Source organism: Muscardinus avellanarius (assembly GCF_963383645.1).
Source record: "Muscardinus avellanarius genome assembly, chromosome: 13".
Classification (NCBI taxonomy): Eukaryota; Metazoa; Chordata; class Mammalia; order Rodentia; family Gliridae; genus Muscardinus; species Muscardinus avellanarius.
In genome coordinates, this window is record NC_137799.1 from 69680310 (window position 1) to 69707616 (window position 27307).

The window sequence follows — 27307 nt, forward strand, 5'->3', positions numbered from 1 at the left end:
ATATTTTTAATTCAACTTAAAAATTGGATTGTTAGCCAGTCGTGGTGGCACACACTTGTAATCCCAGCGTTTGAGAGGCTGAGACAGGAGGATCATGGTTTGAAGACAGCCTCGACTACTACTTAGTGAGGCCCTTTGCAACTCAGTAAGACACTGTTTCAAAATAAAGAATAAAAAAATAGGGCTGGGAGTATAGCTCAGAGGTGGGTTGCCCCTGGGTTCCATCCCAGTACCACACACACAAAAGTAAAATTGGATTGTGGAGTTTGATTTTTAAAATAAAAAGAAATGAAAACCAATATTTTTATACTTCTGTAGACAAAATCAATTCTTGCTGTAAGTAGTTACTTTCAAGACTGGTTTAATTAATGCTGCCCTCAGATGTCAAGGAATGTGGGAGTTTGTTTTAGTCTTGACCTCAACATACTCAAAAGAAAAATAATTCTTGGTTTAAGATATTTAAATGATGTAATTTACAAGTAAACTGTCTCACCAAATGAATTTAAAGTAAGTGTCAAAGGAAACATTTAAATTTGGCAAGGGAAAAAGATTTGAAGATTACAGTGGTTTCTTTTACTAAAGATAGGGAAAAAAATTCCCAGCTTACTTGGGTTTCTTTATAGGTCGCCGCTGTAAGTGCCTTTGCCCAGACTCTGCGAAGATACACGTCGCTCAATCACCTGGCCCAGGCAGCTCGCGCAGTGCTTCAGAACACTTCCCAAATCAACCAGATGCTCAATGACCTCAACCGTGTTGACTTTGCCAATGTCCAGGTACTCTCTTTTTTTACACCACCTGTTGTTGTTTTTTATAAATACTCAATTTATTCTTCTAAATTAGAATCATCAAATTTATTTTTAAAGTCTCAAATATATATATGTATATGAAGTACCTATATAGGCAGTGTCCCCAAAGAGGGAAGTTTTACTCAGATATGATTTTGATGCACCTGTGTTTTTTGGTTAAAGTCAACAACTAAGATATATAGTCTTAGAAGGCAGCATAATATATCACCAGGGCTTCTGGAATAAAAAATAATGGTCACAATTATTGAAGTCAGGCAAGAAATTAAAATCTTCTATTTTCTGGAGGATCTTTGTCAAGGTACTTGTTACTTGGGGCTTTATTTTCCTATTTTATAACATTTATTTTAGATTATTATTACTTACATATTTAATAATTTATATCATGTCAACCACAGATATTTCTGCTATTATAGTATCCTACCTTGAAAGAACTAAAAACAAAGGTTACTTAAAGGTACCTGGGAAATATTTGTTCACTTGAAAAAAGATGCCATAAGTTGAATTATATCGCAATATAACTCTTAAAATATCATTTAATAAAACTATTAATTACATTTCCTAGAATTTTTAATCTCTATGTCCAGCAGAATTTTATCATCTAAAATATTTTAAAAAGTAATATTTGGGCTGGGCTCACTTTTAGGGCACAGTGAATTAATTATGCTCATTGTGAGTTTCTTGGAACTGGCTCAAACTTCTGATACAAATAGTTATATTTTTTAATCTATCAGTTGATCTCTATATGCAAACACATACATATATACACAAACACATAGCCTTTACAAGAACAAAGTGTCTTAAATTTACCAAGCCATTTCCTTAGCATATTTTGATGGTTTTACATTAAATGATTTATTGAGAATATTCAAAGGTTTTATTACCTCAAAATCTGTACTCTAACATTTGTTTGTTTGATTGGTGGTACAGGAGATGGAACTCAGAGGCTTATACCTCTGAGCTACCCTCCCAGACCTATTTTTTATTTTATTTGGAAACAGGGTCTCACTAAGTTGCCATGAGCCTCACTAAATAGCTGAGGCTGGCTTCGAACCTGTGCGATCCTCCTGTCTCAGCCTGTCAAGTACTGGGATTACAAGTGTGCACCACCATGCCCGGCTTAATGCTTATTTTAAATAAAAAGAAAAGAGAAAGTTGAAGCAAGAAGACAACTACTAATTCCAAAAAGTAATTTAAATTCAATAACAAAATACTTAATAATGATCTCTAATATCTGAAAATGTTTTGAAATGTTCTGCTGGCATATTTTCCTATGTGTATCTGTATTTGTGTGTTTACAATTCCATGAAGTATTTATACAAGTGAGTTCTTCTCTGGTTATGAACAACACCCTTGAGGACATCTTTGCACATTAGTCAATTATATTTCTTCTCTACTACTTATGTTTCATCCAGCATATTTGAGGCTACCCATTTTCCTTGTTCATTGACAGTTATCAGGTTTATCTGAATCTACCATGCAGTCATTAGGACTGAAACATGTATGATTAAGTATCTGTTCCCCAAAAACCTTTTCCTCTCTTCAGAAGACCATGAACACATTGCTGAGCCCTTCATTAGCACAACAATCTCTCTCTCAAGGTAGCATATTTTATCTTTAACTTCCTTGTTTCTTTCCTTTCCTGTTCCAAGCTTTGCCTGATTTCCCCAGGGTACCTGCTTCTCATTTCACCTTTATCACTTTCTCCTGTTCATTTGGAAGTTGTCCCTGCCTCTTCTAAGACTAACTTCAGTAAGAATGACAAAATTAAGAACAATGCTCATGTGGAATAAGGAGACTTTACTTTGAAACAATGAAGTTGCATTTAACTATCAATATTATAACGTTCTAAGACCTCGAAAGTTCCTTTCAGACAGGAGACCCATAAATTTATTTTCTCTACTTCATTTTCTTCTAATTAAATCTTCTTTTCCTCATGCATTCAAGATAATTTTTCTATTGCAGTATAATTGGTTTTCTTTCTCACTTAATTGATAGTATTACAGTGGTATTGTTCTCTGATTTTTGTGTGTAAATGGGTAGCTTTTCTTCTACATTATGTGTTAAATGGTTGGGTAGTCTGACCTGATAACCTAACTATTGCATATACTTGTATTTCTATATTTAAAAAGCATTCTTATCTTGAATTTCCTGATGCTTATTGTTTTAGATATAATTTTTATGCAAGTTGCAAACACCTATAAATGTTCACTCTTAATTTTTCAACTATAAAATGGAAAACTCTAAATTCTTTTCACAAGGAAATATTTACAGTGTCTTATTGTTAGTGTATATTCAGTCTAAAGAATAATGAAATTAAGTATGTTATAAAGTAGATTGAAAGGCCAGATTATTGTGTTGTGGCTTTATTTCTCTAAATTACATTTTATGTGATTGTTTCTCTTGGAAAAAACTAATTTCCACATAACAGTGAATTTCAATTTATAGTAAGAGTGAAATTCATCCATGGATACCAGAAAGTTTCTCCTCCCCATCATCAGTACACAAAAATCACAAACCAGCCACTCCTACAATGAGTATAAGCATTTTAATTTTGCAAGATGAAAATGCTATAGAGAGCTATTATACCACAAGGTACATATATGACTATACTGTACACTTTATAAATGGTAAGGATGGTCAAAGTTATGTTTTTATTATAGTGAAAATATCAAATACAACTTTTGTTTTATAATTTTGGGTGCTTAAAATTCTTTCTTGGTACTCCTATGTAGTCTTAAACTTTAAACTTACATAAAATTTCTGGGATCATTTGACACTTAACTATTCTTTTTTATCTATTTATTTTTTATTTTTATTGGTCCATTGTAGTCATACATCTTTTTTTTTTTTTTTTTTTTTTTTTTTTTTGGTGGTGGTACTGGGGTTCCTGGAAACCCTTCTACCTCTGGGCTATTTTATTCTACCTCCCAGACCTATTTTATACTTTTTTTTTAAATTTGGAAACAGGGTCTCTTAAGCCAGCATGGCTGGCTTCGAACCTGCACAATCCTCCTGTCTCCGCCTCTCAAGTGCAGGGATTACAAGGGTGCACCACCATGCCTGGCATAGTCATACATCTTAATGAAATACAAGATGGTAGAGGCAAATATGCACACATCACTCATTTAGCCCTTCCCCAATTAAATCTATTATACAAAGTAAGTGGAAAAATAAACAAGATATATCTGCTAATTCTAGGTTTATGTACGATAATAAAATGTTGGGACAAACATCTAACTGTATGGAATTGACCATATAAATAATGCTATAGTCATATAATGAAACAAACTCACTCATTGAACGGTATAGCTGTATCGATGGAAAGAGTCATATATCATTAAGCTAAGCAGAATATCTAGTTGAATGTGTGACATCTTTTTAGTTATATATGTATGAGAATAAATAATACAAATATAAATAATACATATAATTATGAATAAATATATAATATAAAATATAAGCAATGTATGCATAAATAATATAGCATATGCATATATTACAAATATTCATAGTTATATATTCATATTCATTAGAACCACTTCTATATCAACATGTTGCTATCTCTTGCCTTCTTAATATTTTGTTCCTTTTTCCTTATTTATATTTTTAATTTTTTATAGTCATGTTTAGCATACTTGTAAGATATTTAAAAGTGATATTTAGGAGGTAACATCTGAAAAGATTTATGATTAATTAAAGAAAGAATAGTGAATGGTATTACTAACTGAAACATGAAGAAAGCATAGGTTTCCGTGGGAAAATAAAATGGATTGAATTTGGGGCAGTTTGAATTTGAAATGCCTGTAGAATAAAATAACCTTTGAATAGGTAAAATCTGTAGGCTCAGGAGAGATGCTGGAATTAGAATAGCGGAGATTAGAAATTTGTTCTTTTGAAATTATCAATTTGCTGGGCGTGGTGGCGCACGCTGGTAATCCCAGCATTCAGGAGGCTGAGACAGGAGGATCGCGGTTCGCGGACAGCCTCAGCTACTTAGTGAGGGCCTTTGCAACTCAGTGAGACCTGTTTCAAAATAAAGAATAAAAAATAGGGCAAGGGGTGTGGCTTGGAGGCCGAATGCCCCTGGGTTCCATCCCCAGACCCGCAAAAAAAAAAAAAAAAGAAAAGAAATTATCAATTTGAATGAGCTTATCATCTGAGAACATATAGAATGACTATGTTAGACACTGTTTTAAGAGAAATACTTATTCAAAGTATCTCACATATAGAATTAGGATCTTCAAAGAAACCTATCTAGAAAAAAATTGGGTGGCATAATGAACTCACCTTAAAAATTCTTCTTACATTTCATTTTCTTAATTTTATGCTTAGGGAAACTGAGGCCCATGTAGATATAATTAATTGCTTGAGGTCAGTTTGGTTGTTTCAGAACCTAGATTAAAATCTGTTTTCTATCAGTCATTGTATTGCCAAATAATTATATCTTTGACTTTGATAGAAAAGTTTTTTCTTTCAATTTTAAAATGCAGCATAGTAGTAGAAGCATCATAAAACTTATATCAACCACTGAAAAGTAACTTTAAAGTTTCTGTTTTCATTGTTACTACTAAACATGAAACTTCTCAACCAGAACCAGAAGGAAAGTTGCAGTAATCAAATTTCCTGGCAGGTAGCATGTCTACATTTTCTCAAAAGAGTTTTTGTTGTTATTGTTGTTGTTTTCAGTTCTGTGAATTAATTTGCATTCATAGCTTTTCCTTGATAGCCCTTGAGATTTCAGTTTCCAATCCATAAACTCACACAGCATATGCTTCTACCTAGTACCATTCAGTGTTTGTTTTTGTTTTAACCTTAAGGGACCACTTTTGGCCAATTGAATCTATTTATCCATCTGACTTATTCCAAATCTTAAAAGAATTAAAGTTTTATCTGATGGGAGAAAAAAGAACTTTTGAAGGCAATATGTAAAGAATGGGGTGAGAGAGCTGTAGAATTGAGCTTCTGCTTTTCTTAATATGGATTCTAATCTCTCACACAGATTAGCTAATGTAGAAAAACCAAGTTGTACTTTGTTTCACATAGCTTTTTCACAGAGCAGAATGAGCAAGAGGAAATTTTAAGCCCCTTCAGCTGATGAAAGTGTTTTTTTTAAAAAAACAATTAGCAAATCATTCATTTTTTAAACTATTTAATGCTTTGAAGCGTATAATTTACTGTTCTTGTTTCTGATCTATGTGCTGGCATTCAATGAGAAGATGCTGAGTTGAACTTTTCCTTTGCTCTCTTGAATTGTCCCAGGAGCAGGCTTCCTGGGTGTGCCAGTGTGATGACAATATGGTTCAGAGACTAGAAACGGACTTCAAGATGACTCTTCAGCAGCAGAGCACCCTGGAACAGTGGGCTGCGTGGCTTGACAACGTGATGATGCAAGCACTGAAGCCCTATGAGGGAAGACCCAGTTTTCCTAAAGCTGCCAGGCAATTTCTGCTGAAATGGTCTTTCTACAGGTACCAGCTCAGTTTCCTCTAAGTTTTCCTCATATTGTACGTGTGTGTGTATGTGTACATATCTTACAGACAAAACAAAATAACTGAATTTAGACATAATGAATATTCCCTATTATAACTGTATTCAATCCAGGTCAATGGAATTGAACCAGAACACTTATGGAAACAAACTCTCTGTTAGGAAAGGGAATTATCTAGGACTCAAAGCCCTAGAAGTCCTCAGATGGTAATATCTAAGGTACAAGTCTAGATGGATTTAGCAAAAGTTAAAAAAGAGCTATAGTCCTTTCTCCTACAACCTTCATTATTTAGGATTTTTTTTGTTTTGCTTCTTTTTGTTTTTGTTTCTTGAGGATAAATTAGATAATACAAATCTTTATTCTAATTTTTAGTATTTAGTAAGCATTTAAAATTACTGCCATAGTTATTATTATTGTTCTACTTATTCTGTTTCTTTATATTCTAGGCAAATGAATTAGTAGTAACCTTTGCCATTCCTCAAGTCCTTTATATTTTCTGCTTTGAAATCTGGTCTCTCTAGGTTGCTGAGAGTCTCACTAAATTGCTGAGGCTGGCCTCGAACCTACCATCCTCCTGTGTCAGCCTACCAAGTACTGGGATTACAGGTGTGCACTATCATGCCCTATTCCCCATTTCCTTCTTAACAAGCCAATGTTCTCTCTCTGTGGCCACCATGAAAATCTACCACATCTTGAAACTTGGTTCCAATACATTTTCTCAGAAGCCTTCCCAGATTGTTCTTATTTTTGTACTAGGGATTTAATCTAGGAGTTTTCTACCACTGATCTATACCCTCAACTCTTTATTCTATTTTTATTTTGAAATAAGGTCTCACTAAGTTGCTGAGGCTGGCCTTGAACCTGTGATCTACTGAGATTACACATGTGCACCACCATACATGGCTAAGCTTCTTTCTTGAGCATTAGCACCACTCTTGCTTTGTTTTCTTACTTAGTTATCTTCAGTCTGTGGTCCCTAGACCAGTAGCATCCCTATCACTTAAAAATATGTTAGAAATACAAATATCTAGCCCTTCCCAAAACTAAGTTGTGGAGGGCCTCAATAAGTAGCTGAGGCTGTGATCCTCCTGTCCAGTGATCCTCCTGTCTCAGCTTCCCAAGTACTGGGATTATAAGCATGTGCCACCACACCAGGCTTCAAAATGATACATGTTCAGAGCTATTTAATTAACCTCTTCAGTTATCAGTTACAACTGTTTCCTAACCTGCTTGCATTTAAAATATCAGAATTCACATTTTAAAAAATCTTAGGGGCTCTGAGATCTACTAAATCAAAATTAGAATGGGGCCTGGTATGGTGGCACACGCTTATAATCCCAGTACTTGGGATGCTGAGACAGGAGGATCACAGGTTTGAGGCCAGCCTCAGCTATTTAGTGAGTCCCTCTGAAGCTTAGTGAGACCCTGTTTCAAAATAAAGAATAAACAAAATAGGTCTAGGGGTATAGCTTAGAGGTAGAATGCCCCTGGGCTCCATCCCTAGTACCGCAAAAAAAAAAAAAAAAAAAATTAGAATGGGGATAATTAGGCTCAGCCTCCTGGTGGTTCTGATAGACAGCTAGTAATCTAGTAGATAGTAACAAAGCTTATTAATAATATGAATCACTTTTTGACAAGATAATCTTGATAGAAATTTTCTGATTATGTGATATTGGATACCAAATGTTGGAATGAGCTGTTGACCATATTTCTACCACAGAGTTAATGACAGCATTTATGACTTGGGTTGGTCAGCAGGTGTACATGCAAATGGAGCTCTATTTCATAAAATAAGTTAAATATTTTTAAAGAATTTTATTGGTGTAATGTAATTATACATTATAGTGAAATTCAAATTGGTACCTTTGAATTTCACAGCATAAGTTATATTTTAAACCTTGCATTTATTTTTGAGGTAAAAATTTGTGTTGTGTTTTTGTTTCTTTAAGGTGACCCTGCTGACATTGACCTGATTTACCTATAGGTATAGATAGTCTATAATTTAAATCATATGTAAGCATGCTTATATCAGAAAGTAGTGACCACAGGACATACCTCTGTCTATGGCTATGGATACACTCATAGTCTAAGCATCAGTAGTAGGCCCAAAAATAGCCATGAAAAAGGAAGGTATATAAATAAATAACAGAATTTAGGAACCAAGATCACTTGTGAACCAATAAGCCCACACTATAGAATTTCTACCTTATTTTTAAAACCTTTATAAATATGGAAAGAAAGGTCTTTTAATTTGATGGTAGTTGCTTTTGTTTTAATTATAAATGACTCTTTTCTTTCTGAACTAACTTGGCCCAGTTCCTATTTCTTAAGCTAAAGTAGAGATACAGGTTTCCTATATGTTTAAGAGTTAATTTATCTTTAAGTCTTGAAAACAGTCTTTAGTATTTAGCCCAGGGTCAAATGCAATGAAAGCAAGCCTGATAATTTTCTGCTGTGGTTTTATTTTTTTTCCTGTAGTGATATAATTCACAGTTCTGCTTCTCATACATTTAGTCCATTTTGCTCACATGATTTTAAAAACACACTATTTAGGTGTTACCTGACCCTATGACCCACGGATATGCTTCAGTGAAGCCAGCACTAGTTTGATGAGAGATGTGTTGATAAGAAATGTGTTTCATTAGCATATGGGGAAGACTTGGGAAGCATCATCATCATGTTCTCAAAGTAGATATAGCAACAGTAGAAGCAATAGAACATTTGGGAATACTTCCATGGAGGAATTTAGAAAGTTTCTCATTTGCTTGAGAGTCAGTACTTTTATTCATAATTTTTTCCCAGAAAATAATATAATAGTGTGTGTGTGTATGTGTATGTGTATGTGTATGTGTATGTATGTATATATATATATATATATATATATATATATATATTCCATTAACTGTTGATGAAATAGCAGAAACACTTACTGGCTCTTCTAAAATATGTATGACCAAAACCAGAGGCCATCCATCCTCTGCATCAGAACAAGCAAGAATATTTTCTTCTCCTTTCCATTCCTTTCTATGTTTATAGTGTCAGGCTTGCCATTACTCCTCCTGTGGGTTTTCCCCCTCCATTTAACTGATACTATTTTAGAAATACACCCCTGGAGCCTTGGTCTCCACAGAGATCTATTACAGGTATTTGGAAAAAAGAGAAAATTACTTGCTTGTATTTCTTATTCACAGTAGATATACAGACCCAGTAGATCATCATTTGCCTGCCCTCTGTCCTCCCTGAGTTGGGGATAATTGGCTTGTTATTATTAGACATTATTATGGTTATTATTTTCATTTCCAAAGGACTTGAAGGCATACCATTCAGGGCCACAGAGGAAAGGCACATTCAGACAGATGCACACCTCCTGCTGGTAGGCAAAGTCCATAGCTTAGAAACTGAAGACCCTTTAATATCTGAACTGTTTTCTACTGAGGCATAGAACATATTGAGTGATGAAAACTGCATTCACAAACTATCAGGAAGCAGAATTAAAGTATTTATAAAAATGTTTTTGACATTGTAAATGCCAAGAATTTGTAAATTTGTAAATGCCAGTGAAAATTTGGCAGTCACATTCATTCATAGACCTTTTATCTTCTGAAATCAGATTCTTCATCTCATAATTTCTTAAAACTCTGTGTATATATTTATATACATAGAAATATAGAAAACAACTGGCAGAGAATTATGCTAGCAGCACTTGATATATTACTACACACGTGTTCTGCTACAAGTGTGTGTGTGTGGGGGGGGGTCCCTTCCCTTAACTGGCTTTGAATGGCTACTGTTGGCTTTCTGAAAGGTAGAAGTAATGTCACTACATTCATAGGCAAAAATAGAGAATGTGGGCCATTTCTCAGCATGTGTGTATTATGGATCCTGGAAGAGAACATTCCTCAGGGATAGTCTGAAAGTCATCCAAATAATCCACTTTTCAAAGAACAAAATTCAGGGCTATGGACGTAGGTCAGTTGGTATAGAGCACTTGTCTAGCATGTGAAAGGCCCTGGGTTCAGTTCCCAGTACAGACAAAAATGTGGGGAGGGGAAGAAAAAGCAAGTTTAAGAAAAGAGCACAGGGACCCCAGTTAGCCTACAACTGAAAAATGCGTAGTTCTTAAAAAAAAAAAAAAAGAATGCTCATTTTAGTCAATTTTACAGTTCTAAGAGGAAGGAGGAATTTACATTGGAGCCACAGTTATGATATTTTCACCTTTCTCGTTAGGAACAGTATAATGCACTCTCTGGTATTCAAAGAGGTTCAATATCATGTCTTAAGGTCTTTGTTTCAGTTTTAACACCATGAATTATAAGGATAAATACACCAAAGTATTTCTTATCCATTATAAAATAATTAACATTTACAACTCTAATTTTAAAGGGAGTTAAAGTTATGGTAACTTAGCAACATGAAATTCAATTGAGTTAATTTTGCAACATGTCTTAACATAAGTCTGAATTGGACAATACAGAATACAGTTTTCAGTTAAACTGTTAATTGTGTCATTTAGTACTTGGCATGTAGGGCAGAGGCCCAACACAGAGAAAATAAAGTAGATGTAGCACTGATGATCCAATTCAAATGATTCTTTTCTAAACATATGACAGTAATATCATGACATGCCTATTAGTATTTTTTAAAATTTACTAGGTATTATAATTAGAAGTCAGCAGATTTTTTAAAAATTTCCAACAGAACATATTACTTTTGTATTTTTTAAATTTATTTTTATTGGTGCATTGTAATCATACATCACATTGGAATATAAGACTTGAGAGGATATACAAGCACACATCATCCAATTAGCCCTCATCCAGTCCCCATCCCATTCCCTCCCCCTCCCTCGATCCCATGCTTGTTTGGTGATTAACTTTGATACATGTGTTTATGTACCTCCTGCTTTTTAAAGAGGCTCCATCCTCCCCTATTCCATACCCTCTGATTGGTCACCTTAATTGCTTCACTATAGGGCCCTTTCTATAGCTCGACCACTTCCTGTTGCCCGTTTCCTCCTAGTTATTGCTGATTAGGGGAAGCATCTGGTTTTAATTTTCTGCAATATTTCTCTGTGCATGCCGCGTTGCAAATACCGATCCCACTCTTGACGGCCCCAGTTGTGGCCTGGCTACCCGGTGGATGATCCAGACCTCGCTGGCTCAAGCAGCGGCCTTGCCTCACGGAAGGCCCTGGTTCTGGCCTCGCTGGCCCCGACACTGGCCTAACCCCCTCAGCTGGCTCCGATCCCGGCTTCGGAGGCCCCAGCACCGGCCTTCCTCATGGCAGGCTCCGATGTTGAAATAAAGTGATTGCCTAGCTGTTCAAAGACTACTAAAGCACTGGGAATAAAATCCAAATGCCTTGTCATTGTCTGCAAGACACCAAGTGATGCAGCTGCTCGTGACCTTCAGATTCAATCACATGTTTGAGCATAATCACAAAGAATTGAGTCTCAGTGCTTTGCTAGATGTCCTCCAAACACTTGGACTTCCCAGTCTTTCTGTGAACAAAGCTCTCCCCTCAAGGTCTTAGTACTTAGTCTCCTTTCTGCCAGGAAAACTCTTTCCTTGTGTGTTCCTGTGGCTCACTCCCTCACTTCAAATTCAATTCTTGGTCAGATCATCTCCTCAGAAAAAAATTTTCCTGGCACCCTAACTTAAAATGCCTGAAACCATCACTCTTCAATCTCTTACCTGACTCTGTATTTTATATCTACTTGTGCTTTTGTTTACTGTCTCTCCTACTGGAATGTAAACTGTTGAAACAAAATTTTGTCTCATTTGTTCTAATATAAGACCCTGGCACAGAGTAAGAACCCAATAAATATCTAATGAATGAATAATGTAAATTATCATGGGAAAAAATTGACTTTGCATGTCTATAATGATATCAGAGAATTACTCCTTATGATCATTCTTCTTAGTCTTTCACATTATTTCAGGACTATTTTAAGAGAAATACAAAGTCCTAAATTTTTAATTTAGAAATATATAGAATGAATTTATTTTACATTTATACAGTGTATCCTTCCAAAGATTTATTGACATTCAAATGACTGAGGATTGTTTTTCTATAATAAAGGAATGCCATGTTTTTTTTCTTTAATTTTTTGAGATTTTTTATTGAACATAAATGGTATACATTTAAACTATACTTGGTGCCCTCTCCTCCCCTGCCCCTGTTTTCCCTTCCCTCTCCCACCAATGATTGTCCAGGGTAACCATGCCATATTCATAATTTTACACATATTTGGATGTAGACCCTCATTAATCAAGTTCAGTCTTCCTCCTCCCCTATCTTTCCATTCAAGCTTTGCTGGTATTTCCCCTCCATTACCTGGACTACCTCTGGTACCTAGATTCCTAAGAAAGTTAGGAATTCCATGTTTTATTTATTTATTTATTTTGTGGTGCTATGGATTGAGCCCAGAGGCATTTTACTACAAACTACACCCTCAGCCCTATTTTTAATTCTTTATTTTTGAAACAGAGTCTTACTAAGTTGCAGAGTACTTTACTAAGTAGTTGAGGCTGTCCATGAACCTGAAATCTTCCTGTTTCAGACCCCCAAGTACTGGTATTACAAGAGTGTGCCACCATGCCCAGCTGAATGTCATATTTTAAAACAAATATATTTATTATGAAATTAATCAGTGAGTGCTAAGAATAATCAATAAGGTTTTCATTTTGAGTTTCTTTTCCTATTCTGGTGATGAATTGTCATCCATTCATATACCTTTTTATTCAATTCTGATCTAATTATGAGTTTAATGGAACTACAAACATGCTTATGATGGTAAAATGTTCTTTCCAATTGAAGATCTATCTAGCCCTAATAAGGATCAAGTCTTAGGGAGGATTACCTCTTTATGACCCTGTTTAAGTTAGTTGAGCTAATTGTTTTCAATAATTAATCTATGAAAAATTTTGTACTATATCAACCACATAGACATCCAGTGTAACTTCTTTTAAGAGGAAAGTAGGTTCTGTAACCCTTGTCACTAATATTGACTGCATTTATCTTTTTTCTTGGGACAGCTCAATGGTTATTCGGGACTTAACCTTACGCAGTGCTGCTAGCTTTGGCTCCTTCCACCTGATCCGTCTACTCTACGATGAATATATGTTCTACTTAGTAGAACATCGTGTTGCTCAGGCAACAGGAGAGACACCCATAGCAGTCATGGGAGAGGTAAGGATGCTGAAAGAGTTATTACCCTCTGGGCTTTTTAAATAAAAGAGAACCTCAATTACACTTAAATCTAAGTGTATTATTGATTAAAACAGTGGTTCTTAACCAAATGAACATCAGACCCAAGCAGGACTGTGGAATTATTATAAGTTGCCTTAAGTTCCTCAGTTCATATGTTTATTTCAAGCAAAGAATTCTGAAATAGTAAATTGCATCATGTGAATTTTATAGAATGTTTTGTTATTTTATGTAAATGTCTATGCAAAAGAAAGGCTTGAAAATCACTGGACTTTAAAAAAAACTATTGAGTGGGAAATAAGATTATTGCTTCTGGTAAAGTTAAAGGTTGAAAATGCAAAAGACATAAATATTTATTTGTAGATTCTTTTTCCCAGTTTTCAAGAAAAAAATGAATGCTTCTATTTTAGAAGGATGATTATGTTGATGGTGAAGGTGATGATGATGATGATGATGATGATGATGATGATGATGATGATGATGGGAAGAGAAGGAGAAAGAGGAGGAGAGCTAACATTTTTTAGACACTTGCTATGTGCTAGGCATAGTCCTAAACCTTTACATGTAATAAAATGTTTTATCCTGTTTTACAAATGAGTACCTGAGGTTTATGTGCAAAGCTCAAGCACAGAGAGATTAAATGTTGACATAGTTAATAAATAGTAGAAAACTTGTTTTGAACACATAGCCAGGATTTTTTTTTAAGGTTCATAAAATAACCTTTATTTTGTAAAGTTTATATATGCACTACAGGAAACAAAAACACAAGAACAAAGTCATCCAGTCACAAGCAGCTGGGTTGCTGTGGCCTTCCACTCCTGTGTACACGTACACGACATGCCATGTGTGTGATCAAGATCATAGTATGTATAGTGCTTTTCCACACATCAATATTCAACTCAAAAATCTCAAAGTTACAAGAGTATTTTCATTAACCAAGGATATAGTACACCAACTCAACCTGGTAGAAAAGTAACTGTAATCCTGCCTTTCTTGGGACGAAAACATTTCTGTAGAGCAGCAGGCCACTGGAGACACATACTGGCAGAGTTGAGTGAAATATTGCATTCCCTTAATGCTCGATTTAAAAGTAGATATAAGCAAGAGTATACCAGCATGTTTCTAAGAGTCATCAGATTACTACTAAAATATTAACTTTAAAGTAATGTTCCCAGTGAGTTAAGGTGGTACTGTGTAACAGCACAGAGGACGCACACACACCAATGGCTCACAACAAAATCAAAATGTCCATCTGAGGAACACTTGCTCCACCTCTGTGCACTTCCTTCCGCCCCTCTGCTGCCAGCGGGATGAACAAGCCCTGACACACTGCCCAGAGGTGTGACGGTTCCATGCCCATGGTGCACCTTCTTAACAATTAGAACAAAAAGGTATTTTCAAGTTGGCTAATTTATCAAGCTCTACTTATTACCATACACTGTCACTTTGGGACATCTATGAAGTTAAGGTGTTAAGACATAAATAGGAACTTTGTGCACAATGAACACAAGTACGTACCAAAAACACACACAGAAACTTATGGTAAGAATCTAAAACTGTCTTCCGGGTACAGAGATACTAACAATGAGCTCTTCCCCACCCCATCTTCGTCTCCCTCTTCCCCTTCCAGTAACATGTAAGTACAAGACCTCCTCCAGCTCCAAGACACAGATTAACAAAGGTCATCCCAGAAGAGAGCGCTTCCTAAAAACTAACAAATGGACAATTATATAGGGAGTATTTTCCTACTTATAACATATTTTGGGCATTAGAATTTACCCTTTAATACTCAGCAATTTTAACTAAAATGTACATATGTAACTGCATAGCCAGGATTTTAAACCCATACTTCTAATCACTAACAAAGTGGGAGGGATTTCTTTTATAGAATTTCTAGATAGTAATCAAAATGTCTCCAACAAGTGTCAAAAAGTGAAGACTGAAGCTAATATAAATAAGAGTTAATATAATGGGGAATAGATGCAGATGCTCAAATGATTCAGCACTGGCTCATTTTATTACATTGAAGAAGGTACTTTACACCTTGCTGGATTATACTAAGTCAGAAAAAATCACAAATTATCCAAAGCAGTAAAGAAGATAATTTCATTTTAAGCTATGTATAAGTACTTATGTAAGTAAAAACAGTACAGATTAATATTATTGGATGCTTTTTCTAATTAATAAATATAACAATAAAAGTATAAATAAAAATATATCAGAATACTTCAAGGGCTTCCATAGCAGTAGAAATAAAATTCATATCAAACATATTTAGAATGTCAGTTGAAATAGTCCTTTTTTTTCTAAAATCTCTTGTAGTATGCCAATGTATATGTCTGTGTATGATGTTCTCCAGTGGTGATTGTGCTTAAATGATGCCAAGTGGGTTTTTAATGAATTGAAGTAAGAATCACCATAGCCTTTAAATAGTAGGGAGAACCTCATATGACTTCAACAATCTGGACTTTTCTTAGATTTGACTTCCCCTTTACTGTTTCGTTCTTTAGTTGTGTAGATGCCTTGCTGCAAAGCGCCCAATTAGCATGCAAACTAAGTATGGTAAGATTTCTCAACTCTAGGTTCAGGACTTCTGAAATGGACCTTCTTTTTAATATATTTAACTCAGTTGCCATCACTACGTGTGCTCTGGGGCTTCTTTAACACAATGAACAGGATAATGATAACAGAAAATCCATTAACACTCGCTGGCTAATCCTGATGGGCAATCTTTGCCTTCCTTTGCATCTCTAGGAAGTTCTTCTGAAATATCAAGGATCTATGTATACTTCCCAATTTATTTGCTTATTTGTGTGCTCTCCCAATTTGTAGGGAAAACTTCTGAGTTATCTATGCTCATCCATTTTCGGGCCCACGCTTGTAATACCAGTACTTGGGAGGCTGAGACAGAAGGATCACAGGTTTGCAGCCGACCTCAGCTACTTAGTTAAGAGGCCCTCCACAATTTACTGAGACCCTATTTCAAAATAAAGAATAAAAAACTAAGGGTGTAGCTCAGAGGTAGAATGCCCCTGGATTCTATCCCCGGTACTACAATAATTAATTAATTAATTAATTAATTAAAGCTAACTTTCTAGGTTCCAACAGTTAAACAAGTTCAGAGAAAGGAAAAAGGCTTTCCTTTTAAAGCAGTTTTAAGTGTAGCCACAGACTTCTGGCAATGGTGAAATTTTAGGAATATGAATAAAATGCCTGTAATCCCAGTAGTTGGGAGGCTGAGAGAGGAGGACCACAGGTTTGAAACCAGCCTCAGCAACTTTGCAAGACTCTCAGCAACCTAGCGTGACCCTATTTCAAAACTAAAACTTTTTTTTTTTTTTTTTGGTGGTCCTGGGGATGGAACCCGTCTACCTCCAGACTACACTCCCAGACCTATTGTTTAAATATTTTTTTTTATTTGGAAACAGTGTCTCTTAAGCCAGCGAGGCTGACTTCGAACCTGTGCAATCCTCCTGTCTCCGCCTCCCAAGCGCGGGTAATTAAAAGCGTGCACCACCATGCCTGGCCAAAATTAAAACTTTTTTAAAAGGACTAGGGCATAGAATTAGAAGGTAGAATGCCTCTGGATTCAATCCTCATTACCTAAAGAAAAAAAAATGAGTAGAAATAAAATATACAAGTTGCACCTGTTTCCATACCTGTTAAATAAAAGTATAAGCATCATAAGGCATTCTCTATAACTCCAACAAAAAAATTGAACAATCTACTCACATGAATGAATGAAGTCCACTAATACATTCACTGAATTAACAGAATTTTGTTTGTTTCAGAAAATAATTTTCTGTGACAAAAATCTTATGTATATAATAGATTTAATATATTTGAATTATTTTATCATAACTATACTTTTAATATACCTAAACCACCTCTAAAGTCAACTTTTTAAATAAAAATAGATACCAAAAATTACTTTAACTGTTCAGTTGTGAATAACAATATTAAAAAGATACATTTTTCAGGAAGAAAAGTAAGAACCCATAAGGATTAACCATTTAAAGAAAAATGAATTGGGTTCATTAAGATGATATACTCTAAATAGAAGGGAAGAAAATCTTAGAAACCTAAAAATTGGAGAAGAGCTAAAGTAATTCAACAGGGAGGCTTTGGGATAGAAGTTCAATGAAAAAGTATGGTAGAAATGCAAACATAGCAAAAAAAAAAATTTTTTTAAAGCATAGATGCTAGCCGGGGTGGTGGGGTGGTGGTGCATGCTTGTAATCCCCACACTTAGGAGGCTAAGACAGGAGGATTGCATAGGTTCTAAACAGCCTCAGTTGGCTTAAGAGACCCTTTTTCCAAATAAAAATATAAAATAGGTCTGGGAGTGTAGCCCGGAGGTAGAAAGCCCCTGGGTTCCAACTCCAATACCACGAAATAAATAAATAAATAAATAAATAAATAAATAAATAAATAAATAATAAATAGATAGATGCTTAAAGTAAAATCAAACCAAAGAAAAACAAATTTTAGGGGCATTATTCTAAAGCAATAGGAGATATACTGAGAATTTGTCTGTGGAACAATAGACTTGTTACAGAGAGTACTTTAAAAGGAATTAATTGTATTATACATTGAGTTTTTGTAAGAAAAACATCTTGGAACAGTAGTAGCTGAGAAAATGTATGAAATACTTATGAAAAGTTGAGGTCAGACATGGTGCAATCAGTGTGGTAGGCGTTTTACATTCCTATTTCATATTCACTAAACACTTGTAAAAGATGAATTAGCATCTCCTTTATACCATTGAAGAAAATAAGGCTGAAAATTGCCCAAAATCAAATGTAGCAAATGGAAGAACTCACTTTAGAAAGTAGGACTCCAAATACACAGATGGTTTAAATCACATTAAAATTTTTTACCACAGAAATTCTGTATGTACTGTCAGAACAGTGAGTATTTATTTTATTTATTTGTCTTTATCTGTAGTGTACTCCCCCAAACACATACACATGTATGCACACTCATTCTCTCACAATGTTAGACCAGATGCCTAGGATATAAGCTTTTATTATTTTGTTCCAGGGTTCTTTACTCTGCCTTGCAGGATGTCTCTTGATACTCCTGCCACCCTTCCCCCTCCCACTTTTTGTTAGTAGATGTTTAGAATATACAAACCAAATTAAATATTAGTTTAAGCAAATTATAGTTGGGAAGCCAAATCTGTCAGAAAGCAACAACAACAAATTACACCCTTCAACTCTTTCATACCCACCCACAGACCAAACCTAAATTAAAATTATTTTTGAGAATTTGTAGTTTAGTTTCAGATGTAAATCTGCTCCTCTACATTAGCATAATTCCCAACAACTTGAAAATAAATTATAAAAGTTACCCCTGATGAGAGATAGAAGAGAGGCCCTTCTTGTGTACCGTCATCCTCCAAGTTCCTAAAAATTGACTCTGCAGAAACTGTACTGTTTTTCCTCCTTCCTCCTGGTTTGTCATTCTGTTCCTTTTTCCCCTTGGGTTTTGAGAAAAAGAGCCTCTTGACTCCTCAGCCCTGTCCATTAGCTTCCTTTCTTCTTGTTCATTAACTTCCTTTCTTTCTTGGTGGCTCTGAGCTATAACCTCTCCTCTCTTTCTCTGCAGGGAATGGAGATAACTTTGCTTAAAACTGAAGTCTAAACACAATCCCACACTAAAATGAAGTAATCACTTCCATTGACACTGTACATATGTGAGAATACCAGTCAGTGTCCTGTATGGGAAAGGTGGGAGGAAAGCCCACCAAGTGGTGTGTGCGTGTCTGTTGCTATCACGATGATCTGCATTAGATGAGAGACTATAATGTACCAATACCTATAATGCACAAATATATCAGTCAGTCACTAGGCCAAACATAAGAAGGGGAGAGGGGAGAGGGAACAGGGGAAGGGTTAAATGAGTGATGTGTGCAAGTATACCTCTACCTTCTTGAACTCCATTAAGATGTATGTCTACAATGCACCAATAAAAAAAGAAATAATCATTCAAGAAAGGAAATACAAAGGAATGGTGGAAAGACAGACTATCAACTTGGACTTATCATTGAATTTCATGATTAATATGCTAGATTTCTTTTCCTCAGGAAAATAAAGCTGCAAAACCAAGAAGTTACCTTTTACCTAGATGACTTCAAAGAATCTCTGCCAGATATTAGGTTTTTTAATGTACATACAGTTAGATAGCTGGAAGTGGGAACAAAGACAGAAGTTCAATATTCCTTAAAACATGTCAACAACTAAAATGGCCACTGTAGATGTCAGGAGAGAAATCTCAGCATAGTCTTCTTCAGTAAAGCCCACCCCTAGGTTGTTTAGAAAACAGTTGTTCTGGAAGCTGCATGAGCAGCCTCAACCAAAGAGAAAGCTGGGTGTCAAAGATTCCCTGGCATAGGATAAGCTTGACATCTTCATCTGCTGGTCTTCACTGTACTCTAGTCCTCTGTTATCCTGGTCCTGGCCTTAGTGGCTCTGATTGTGACATTGACTTTATGGTAGTTTTGTTCTTAGACACAGGTAGCCTTTGTTTAAGGTGAGAAGGCTCTTTAATTCATAGGAATGGTTTTTGCTTTTCTTTAGACCATTATTGTACTAAAACACACTTCTATAAAAATATCATAAAAAAGAGAATCTCTGAAAGAATATGGGCCTACTGTGATGATAGTACAGATGTTTCAAACACGAGTCATGATCATCATAAAGGTTTTCTTGATATAAAGAAAACACTTTTCCAATTCCCATGCCCACACCCCATTGTCTCTCCAGTCAATGATATTCCAACACAGAAGTGTTATAATCAAAACTGAATTCTAGTCCTCTGATATAATGAGTTAATGCCATGTTTTTCTATTCTATCCATAGTTTTGTTTGAATAAAGGATATGCTTACAGTTCCAGCTCTAACATTTGTAGGGACCAGAGTACCATGTTTAAATATTTTAGAAGTTGAGAAACAAACTATAAATAAATCTGTTTTCTCTACCTACCCTGACAAATATATCTTAGTAATTGGGAAGGCTGAGTTTAAATGTCACATTTTCCATCTCCTTCTAGTTCTGTGCCAGAAAATTGTGACATAGATGTAGTCAGCCTCTGGCCCCAAAATACTTCTCTTCTCTTATGCATCATTCCCCAAACCTTATGCTGTGAGTGGCTTTGTGCTCATGTCTGTGGTCTGAAACCATTGTTTAAGTTGTTCTACCTTTTGCAAACAGCTGTCCCAGCTATCCCTTCTTTCCTCTGAAGGGTAGATTTCCACAGACCTGAGAAGGAATTCAGGGTCTTTGGGAAGGGAATTCTGGAGTCTGAGAAAACAGGAGTAATAATCTGGAGAGGTCTTTTACCTCCTTGTTTAGCTTTGTTCCCAAGTATTGTATTGTATTTTATTTTATTTTATTTTATCTTATTTTATTTTATTTTATTTTTTGTGGGATATCCTAAGTGGAAGTGTTTTCTGGATTTCTTTTTCAGTGGATTTATGTTTTCGCATACAGAAAAGTTTCTGATTTTTTTAAGATTGATTTTGTATCCAGATATTTTGCTGAATTTGTTGAAGAGTTCTATAAGCTTTTGGTTGAGTTTGTTTGGTCTTTGAAGTATAGTATTCTGTCACCTGCAGATACGGATAGTTTAAATTTCTTTTTCTATTTGTACTGTTTTGATTTTTTCTCTTGCCTTAATGCTCTGGCTAGAGTCTCAAGTACTATGATGAAAAGAAATAGTGATAATAAACATCCTTATCTTGTTCCTGTTTTTAGGGGGAATTCTTGAAGTTTTTCCCCATTTAATGTTGGCAGAGCCTATTGTATATTGCCTTTATGAAGGAAAGGTATGTTTCTTCTATTTTTTGCAGTACTTTTAACATAAATAAGTTTGGGGTTTTGCAAAATGTTTTTTCAGCATCTACTAAAATGATTTTTGTCTTTGGTTTTGTTTATATAATATATTACATGGATTGTTTTTTGTATGTTGAACCAGACTTGCATCCTACTTGGTCATGATGTATGATTTTCTTGATGTAATTTTGAATGTGCGTTGCTAGTATTTTGTTTAGCAGTTTTGCATCTAAGTTCATCAACAATAGAGTCCTGTAGTTTTCTTAAGCTGTCTTTATTTCATTTTGGTATTAATGTGATGTTAAATTTGTAGAATGTATTTGGGAGAGTCCCAGAGGACTCATTTGATATTATGTGGTTCTATTTTCTTTTGTTTCTAGAAATTTCTTAATTTCACTCCTTCTTCAATTACCCATTTCATTCAACAGTGTGGTATTCAGTCTCCACATATTTATGTGGTTACTCTAGGTCTTCTTATATTTGATTTCTAGTTTCATTCCATTATGATCTGAAAAGAGGTGTGGGGGAGTATGTCACATTTTGAATTCGCTAGTGCTTACTTTGTGGCTCAGGATATGGTCTATTTGGAGAAGGTTTTATGAGCAAGTGAGAAAAATGTGAACTCTGCTGTGGTTGGGTAGAATATTCTATATTTGTCTAATAGGTTCATTTGGTTTATGGTTTTCTTTAGGTCTAGTGGTGTGAGAGGAGTGTTGAAGTCTCCCAGTGTTATTTTATTGGAATCTATGTGTGACTTAATGTCACCAAGAGTTTGTTTTATAAAAGTGGCTGCATCTATGTTTGGGGCATAAATATTGACTATCGTTATTTCCTCTTGCCAAATCTGTATGTAAATAATCTTCCTGCTTCTGTGAGGAAAGTTTTAAAGAGCCTTATTTCTTCTTTAAACTTCTTAGAAGTACAGAGAGAGATGCAGTTGGTTAGGCCAAGACTTACACATTAGCTGTTTGAGTTCATCAGCGGTTTCCAGATGCATGATCTCCATCATACCAGCAAATATACATCTACACATTTTCTCAGTAGTCAGACTAGCCTTTCTCGTGGTATTTGCTTACATCATAAATGCCTTAGTCGGTATGCAAACTGACTTTCAACTCTAGCCCTAGATTGAATTTATAGTGTCGTTGACTTTAACGCTAAGCCTAAGGCATAATTCCAGCCTCAGTCTGTGCTTTCTATAGCCCCACTCAGCTAGAGGCGTTTCATTTTGAAATGCATCATTTTATGGCTATTGAATGGAATTCTAGGGGTTTTTTTTTAACAGCATTTGAAAATTAATTTAGAAGAGACTATAACTTGGTAGAAGCACTGTTTTAGCTATTTTGAAAACATGAGCATATTTAGCCTTGTGTTAACCCTGTCTGTTTCATATGTAAGGAAATCTAAGGCCCAAAGAGTTTAACTTGTCAGGAATGACTTACCTAAAAGTGGTAAAATTGTGATTCAAGACAGGCCAGGCTGGTCCACATCCTATGTTGTTCTTCCAGTGCTATATGCCACACTTGAACATGCTATATTTCCCATTTAACATCTTAGCAATCTGAGAAAGAATAAGTATGTTATATGGATAGAAGCATATATATAATAAATATGTATATGTTTGCTTGAGTCTTCATTTTCACATCAACAATAAGCACTTAAGGACCATTTCTTCACAGAGATATTGTGAAAAATACATTAGGCAAGCTAGTATTTAGGTAGCTGAGATGGATAGACAAGCAGGTAGGCACATAGTAGGTATCTGATCTCAGTTCCATTTCTTTTCCCTTTATTAAATATATAAATATTTACATTATATGTATTACTCAGGACTGCATTTGATTGCTTTATACTCTGATTTAGATTCTTTCAAAATTGATTCTGCACTGACAATTCAAGTAACAATGTGTACAATTAGACCATCATTTTTTGACCATATAAAGATGAACTCAGAAGTTAAGATAAATATAGCAGACAACATAAAACACAATGCAGGCTTTAATAACACTGTATTGTAACAGAAAAATAGCCTGCAGACAGTTTTTGAATGTTGAGTCAAATGATTTATGGAATTACAAAGAATCTAACAGCAATCTTTGGTATATAGCCAAAGTGATAATCAGAGGCAAACTAATTCAATGCTTTGAAAAGCACAACCAACAAAATAGAATGGAGAAATAAGTCAATTAGAAAAGAAAATGCTAACATTAGAGAAGACGCATAAACATAATTAGGCCTAACTAGACATCATAGCTAGATTTTAATTAAATCTTAACTAGTAGGAATGAATGAAAGGTTTTGTAAGTGCCTATATAATGGAGAGAAAAGATTATATAGAGAGTGTGCAATTGGAAAAAGAAAGTAAGTTCCAAAGAGACATGTTATTCCAACTAGAAGGTAGAAGCAACCTCAGAAAATTATATAGTCTCTTTTTAGTGCCTATGACAGCTTAAACATCTTCATTCCTAGAGCAAATGACTCATTGGCAGAAACTGGCAAAATATATACATATACATATTTTCTTGCTACATATATATATATATATATCTGTGTGTGTGTGTGTGTGTGTGTGTTTACCACTGCTGACAGCAGTAGTCTGCAGTATGAGCCCAGAACTTCACTCTATTCTGAATCTATGTAAACTGCTCCTAAAGGAGCTGACAGCCCCCAATAAGTAGTCTTTTCTGATCATTTCTTTGGCCTATCAGCTACGATTATCATATAGTCCCCAGATTAGCAGGAATGTGTAGGGTAATATGAGGTAAAGTTTACTTTTGGACTCTGCTATATATGTGGCTTGCATCCCCCTTTTTTAAGCTAATTACATGCCATCACATTGGCATCTGGCTGCAAAACTGTACAGCATTGATCATCACAAAATCATCAGAGGATACTAACTGAAGAGGACTTTTGAAGGTCTTTGTGGCTTCTTAGATATAGCTAATGATATGAATTGGTTCTCATGAAACTGTCAAGAAATCAAGATGTTTCCTATTCCTTAGAAGATGATTGTAACGTTGGAGCTGCTCAAAAAACCTTCATTTGAATATAGAGTTTAGGATATTCTGGCCTGGCTACCCCTAAAGCTTTTAGTTTACTTGCTCTTGATCTCCACATCATTCTCCACATTGACTTCTTTTTGCAGCATTAACAACTTTCAGCTTTGTGATCCTGATAAATGCCTTAGGTTCTTTGAATCCAATTCCCAGTACAATACACCCACACACAAAAGCATGCTGCAAAAAATTTCAGAATAGTAGGAAGTTGTATATAGAACTCATAATCTGTGAAAATAAAGTACAGATGTCCTAAGTGACAAATACATCATAATAGGTTAGTTGATTCCCAACTATCACCCTACACCCTACTCCACCCCTAGAGAAAAAGAAAAAAACAGACCAGAAACTTTGCAATTACTAGAAAAAAGCATAGAGCTAACTGTCCAGCATATAAATACTGGTAGAGACTTTCTCAATAAAGCTCAGAAGATAAAACTGAGAATTAATAAATGGGATGACATCAAATTAAAAAGCTTCTGTGCATCAAAGGAAACAACCGACAGTATAAAGAGAAAGCCTATGGAATGGGAAAAAATCTTTGCCAGCTCTACCTTTGATAGAGGACCAATATCTAGAATATATTAAAAAAATCAAAAATTTAATACCAAAAAAACAACAGTAAAAATGGACATTTGAACTATATACACACTTTTGGATAGATGAAATACAGTGGATAATAAAATCTTAAAATATTAAATATCTTTAGCAATCAGGAAAAGAAAAATCAAAACTACACTGAGATTCCATCTTAAGTACAGTTAAAATGGCAATCATCAAGAATACAAAAGTTAACAGATACTTGGAATAATGCAGAGAAATAGGAACTCATAAACTGCTGGTGGGACTGTAAATTAGTAAAACCACTCTAGAGATCATTATGGGGGTTCCTTAAAAAACTAGAAATGGAACCACCGTATGATTACACCACTAGCTATACCACTCCTCACTACCTTTCCAAAATAATTCAAGTCAGAATACTATAGAATACTATAGTGATACATATATACTCATATTTATAACAACACAACTCACAATAATCAAATTGTAGACCAACCTAGATATTCATCAACAGATGAGTATATAAAAAATGTGTTATAAACACACAATGGAATTCTACTCAGCAAAAACGGAGCAAATCATATCATTTGTAGGAAAATAGGTTGAACTGGATAATACTCTGCTAAATGAGCTCAGCCAGTTTCAGAAAGTTAAGGCTTATATGTTTTCTCTCATGTGGTAAAACTAGAGAGAAAATAGGAAACAAAAGGGAATTCAGTCAAAATGAGGGAGAGCTGTACAACAATATCAGGGGCTGGGGGAAGGAATTGGAGAGGGGAGAAGAGTGTGGAGGAAAGAGAGTTCAAATAATACTACAGCAATATACAAAGATATCACTCCCAATTCCACTAACATGTACAAGGAGTGGGGAGTGGGGTCGGGTGTGGAAGGAAGTATACCAAGAGCTGTGAACATGCACGTGCCACTTTGAACCTCACTGATGTATAAGAGCAATGCACTAATGAAAATACTCTTTAAAAAAACAAAAAGGAATTGAGGAAAAATTACTATGTCCTAAATAGTTAAGGGGTGTGTTTCCTTTAGTACTATGGAAAAAATGTAATGTTGTTTCACTCAAATGTGATGTTTTTAAAACTAACTTAGATGTATGGAAAACAATGCAGTAGGCCCCAAAAAATATTCACATTACAATCCCTGAGATTTATTAGACTACAGATAGAAGTAAGTTGGTTGACCTGAGAATAGGGATTATCCTGGAGTATCTGAATGGGCCCAATGACCCACTATTACAAGGGTTTGTAATAGTAGAAAAGAGGCAGAAGAATCAGTGTCAAAGTGGTACAAGGTGTGGAGACTGGACCTCACGAGGGTAAGGGGACACACCAAGGAATGTGAGCTACTTCTAGAAGCTGGTAAAGGAAAAAAAAAAAAAAAAGATTCTCCTTTCTCAGAAAAGAACACAACCTGCTAACATGTGGAATTTTGCCCAGTGAAATCCATTGTGGAGATCTGACTCCAAAACCATAAGATACTAAGTTTGCATTGCTTTATCCATTAAGTTTGTGGCAGTTTGTTTCAGTAGCAACAGGAAGCTGTTGCAGTATGACCCTGCTGCATTGCTCTGAATGGACACTGCTTGGTTATGACCTGCTGATTGTGGACTCTTCCTCTGGTGTGTTTTTCTGCTTGCTTTCTACACTCCTTGCCATACATCTCACCGTCATTTCTCCATTGATGATCCCATTCTTATCTGGAACTATCTCCTTACATCTTCACCTACCACTCAAATTGGAACAAATTTCCCATTAGGAAAGCTTGTTCCATCTGAATTATTGACAAACATAATCTTTTCCCTGTCAGTTGTCTTACAACTCTGTCCTCTCATCCTAGACTTCCCCCCTCTTCCACTAATTCACACAAATGAACACCAAATTTTCTACTCAGGAGGCTGAAGCATGAGGATCACAAGTCCAGGGCCAGCCCAGGGAACTTAGGGAGAATAAAATCATAAACTGGGTGTGGTGGTGCAAACTTGTAATCCCAGCATTCAGGAAGCTGAGACAGGAGGATAGTGGTTCACAGACAGCCTCAGCTACTTAGTGAGGGCTTTTGTAACTCACTGAGACCCTGTTTCAAAATAAAGAATTAAAAAAAGGGCTGGGGATGTCGCTTGGAGGTAGAATGCTGCTGGGTTCCATCCCTAGTACTGCAAAACAAACATACAAACAAACAAACAGAATTATAAAGGACTAGGGATGTGACTCAGTAGTGGAGTGCCCCAGATTCAATCCACAGTACTGCAAACAAAACAAACAGAAAACAACTTCACCACCACCACGACCACCTCAGTCTGTTATTTATGCAAGTATCTAGAGAATAAAGGAAGATTA

The 27307-nt window shown here is 35.4% G+C and overlaps 1 protein-coding gene across 2 annotated transcripts in view; it reads left to right on the forward strand.

Moving 5' to 3' along the window:
• Positions 1–27307, forward strand: part of RFX3 (regulatory factor X3) — a gene marked incomplete at its 3' end in the record, with an annotated part of 187571 nt that overhangs the window by 148528 nt on the left and 11736 nt on the right. For both annotated transcript variants that reach the window (XM_080709261.1, XM_080709262.1), the window contains exons 13-15: positions 624–773; positions 6066–6274; positions 13332–13485. In XM_080709261.1, the coding sequence (XP_080565387.1) occupies positions 624–773; positions 6066–6274; positions 13332–13485 (513 nt within the window). The remainder of the gene's footprint in view (positions 1–623; positions 774–6065; positions 6275–13331; positions 13486–27307) is intronic.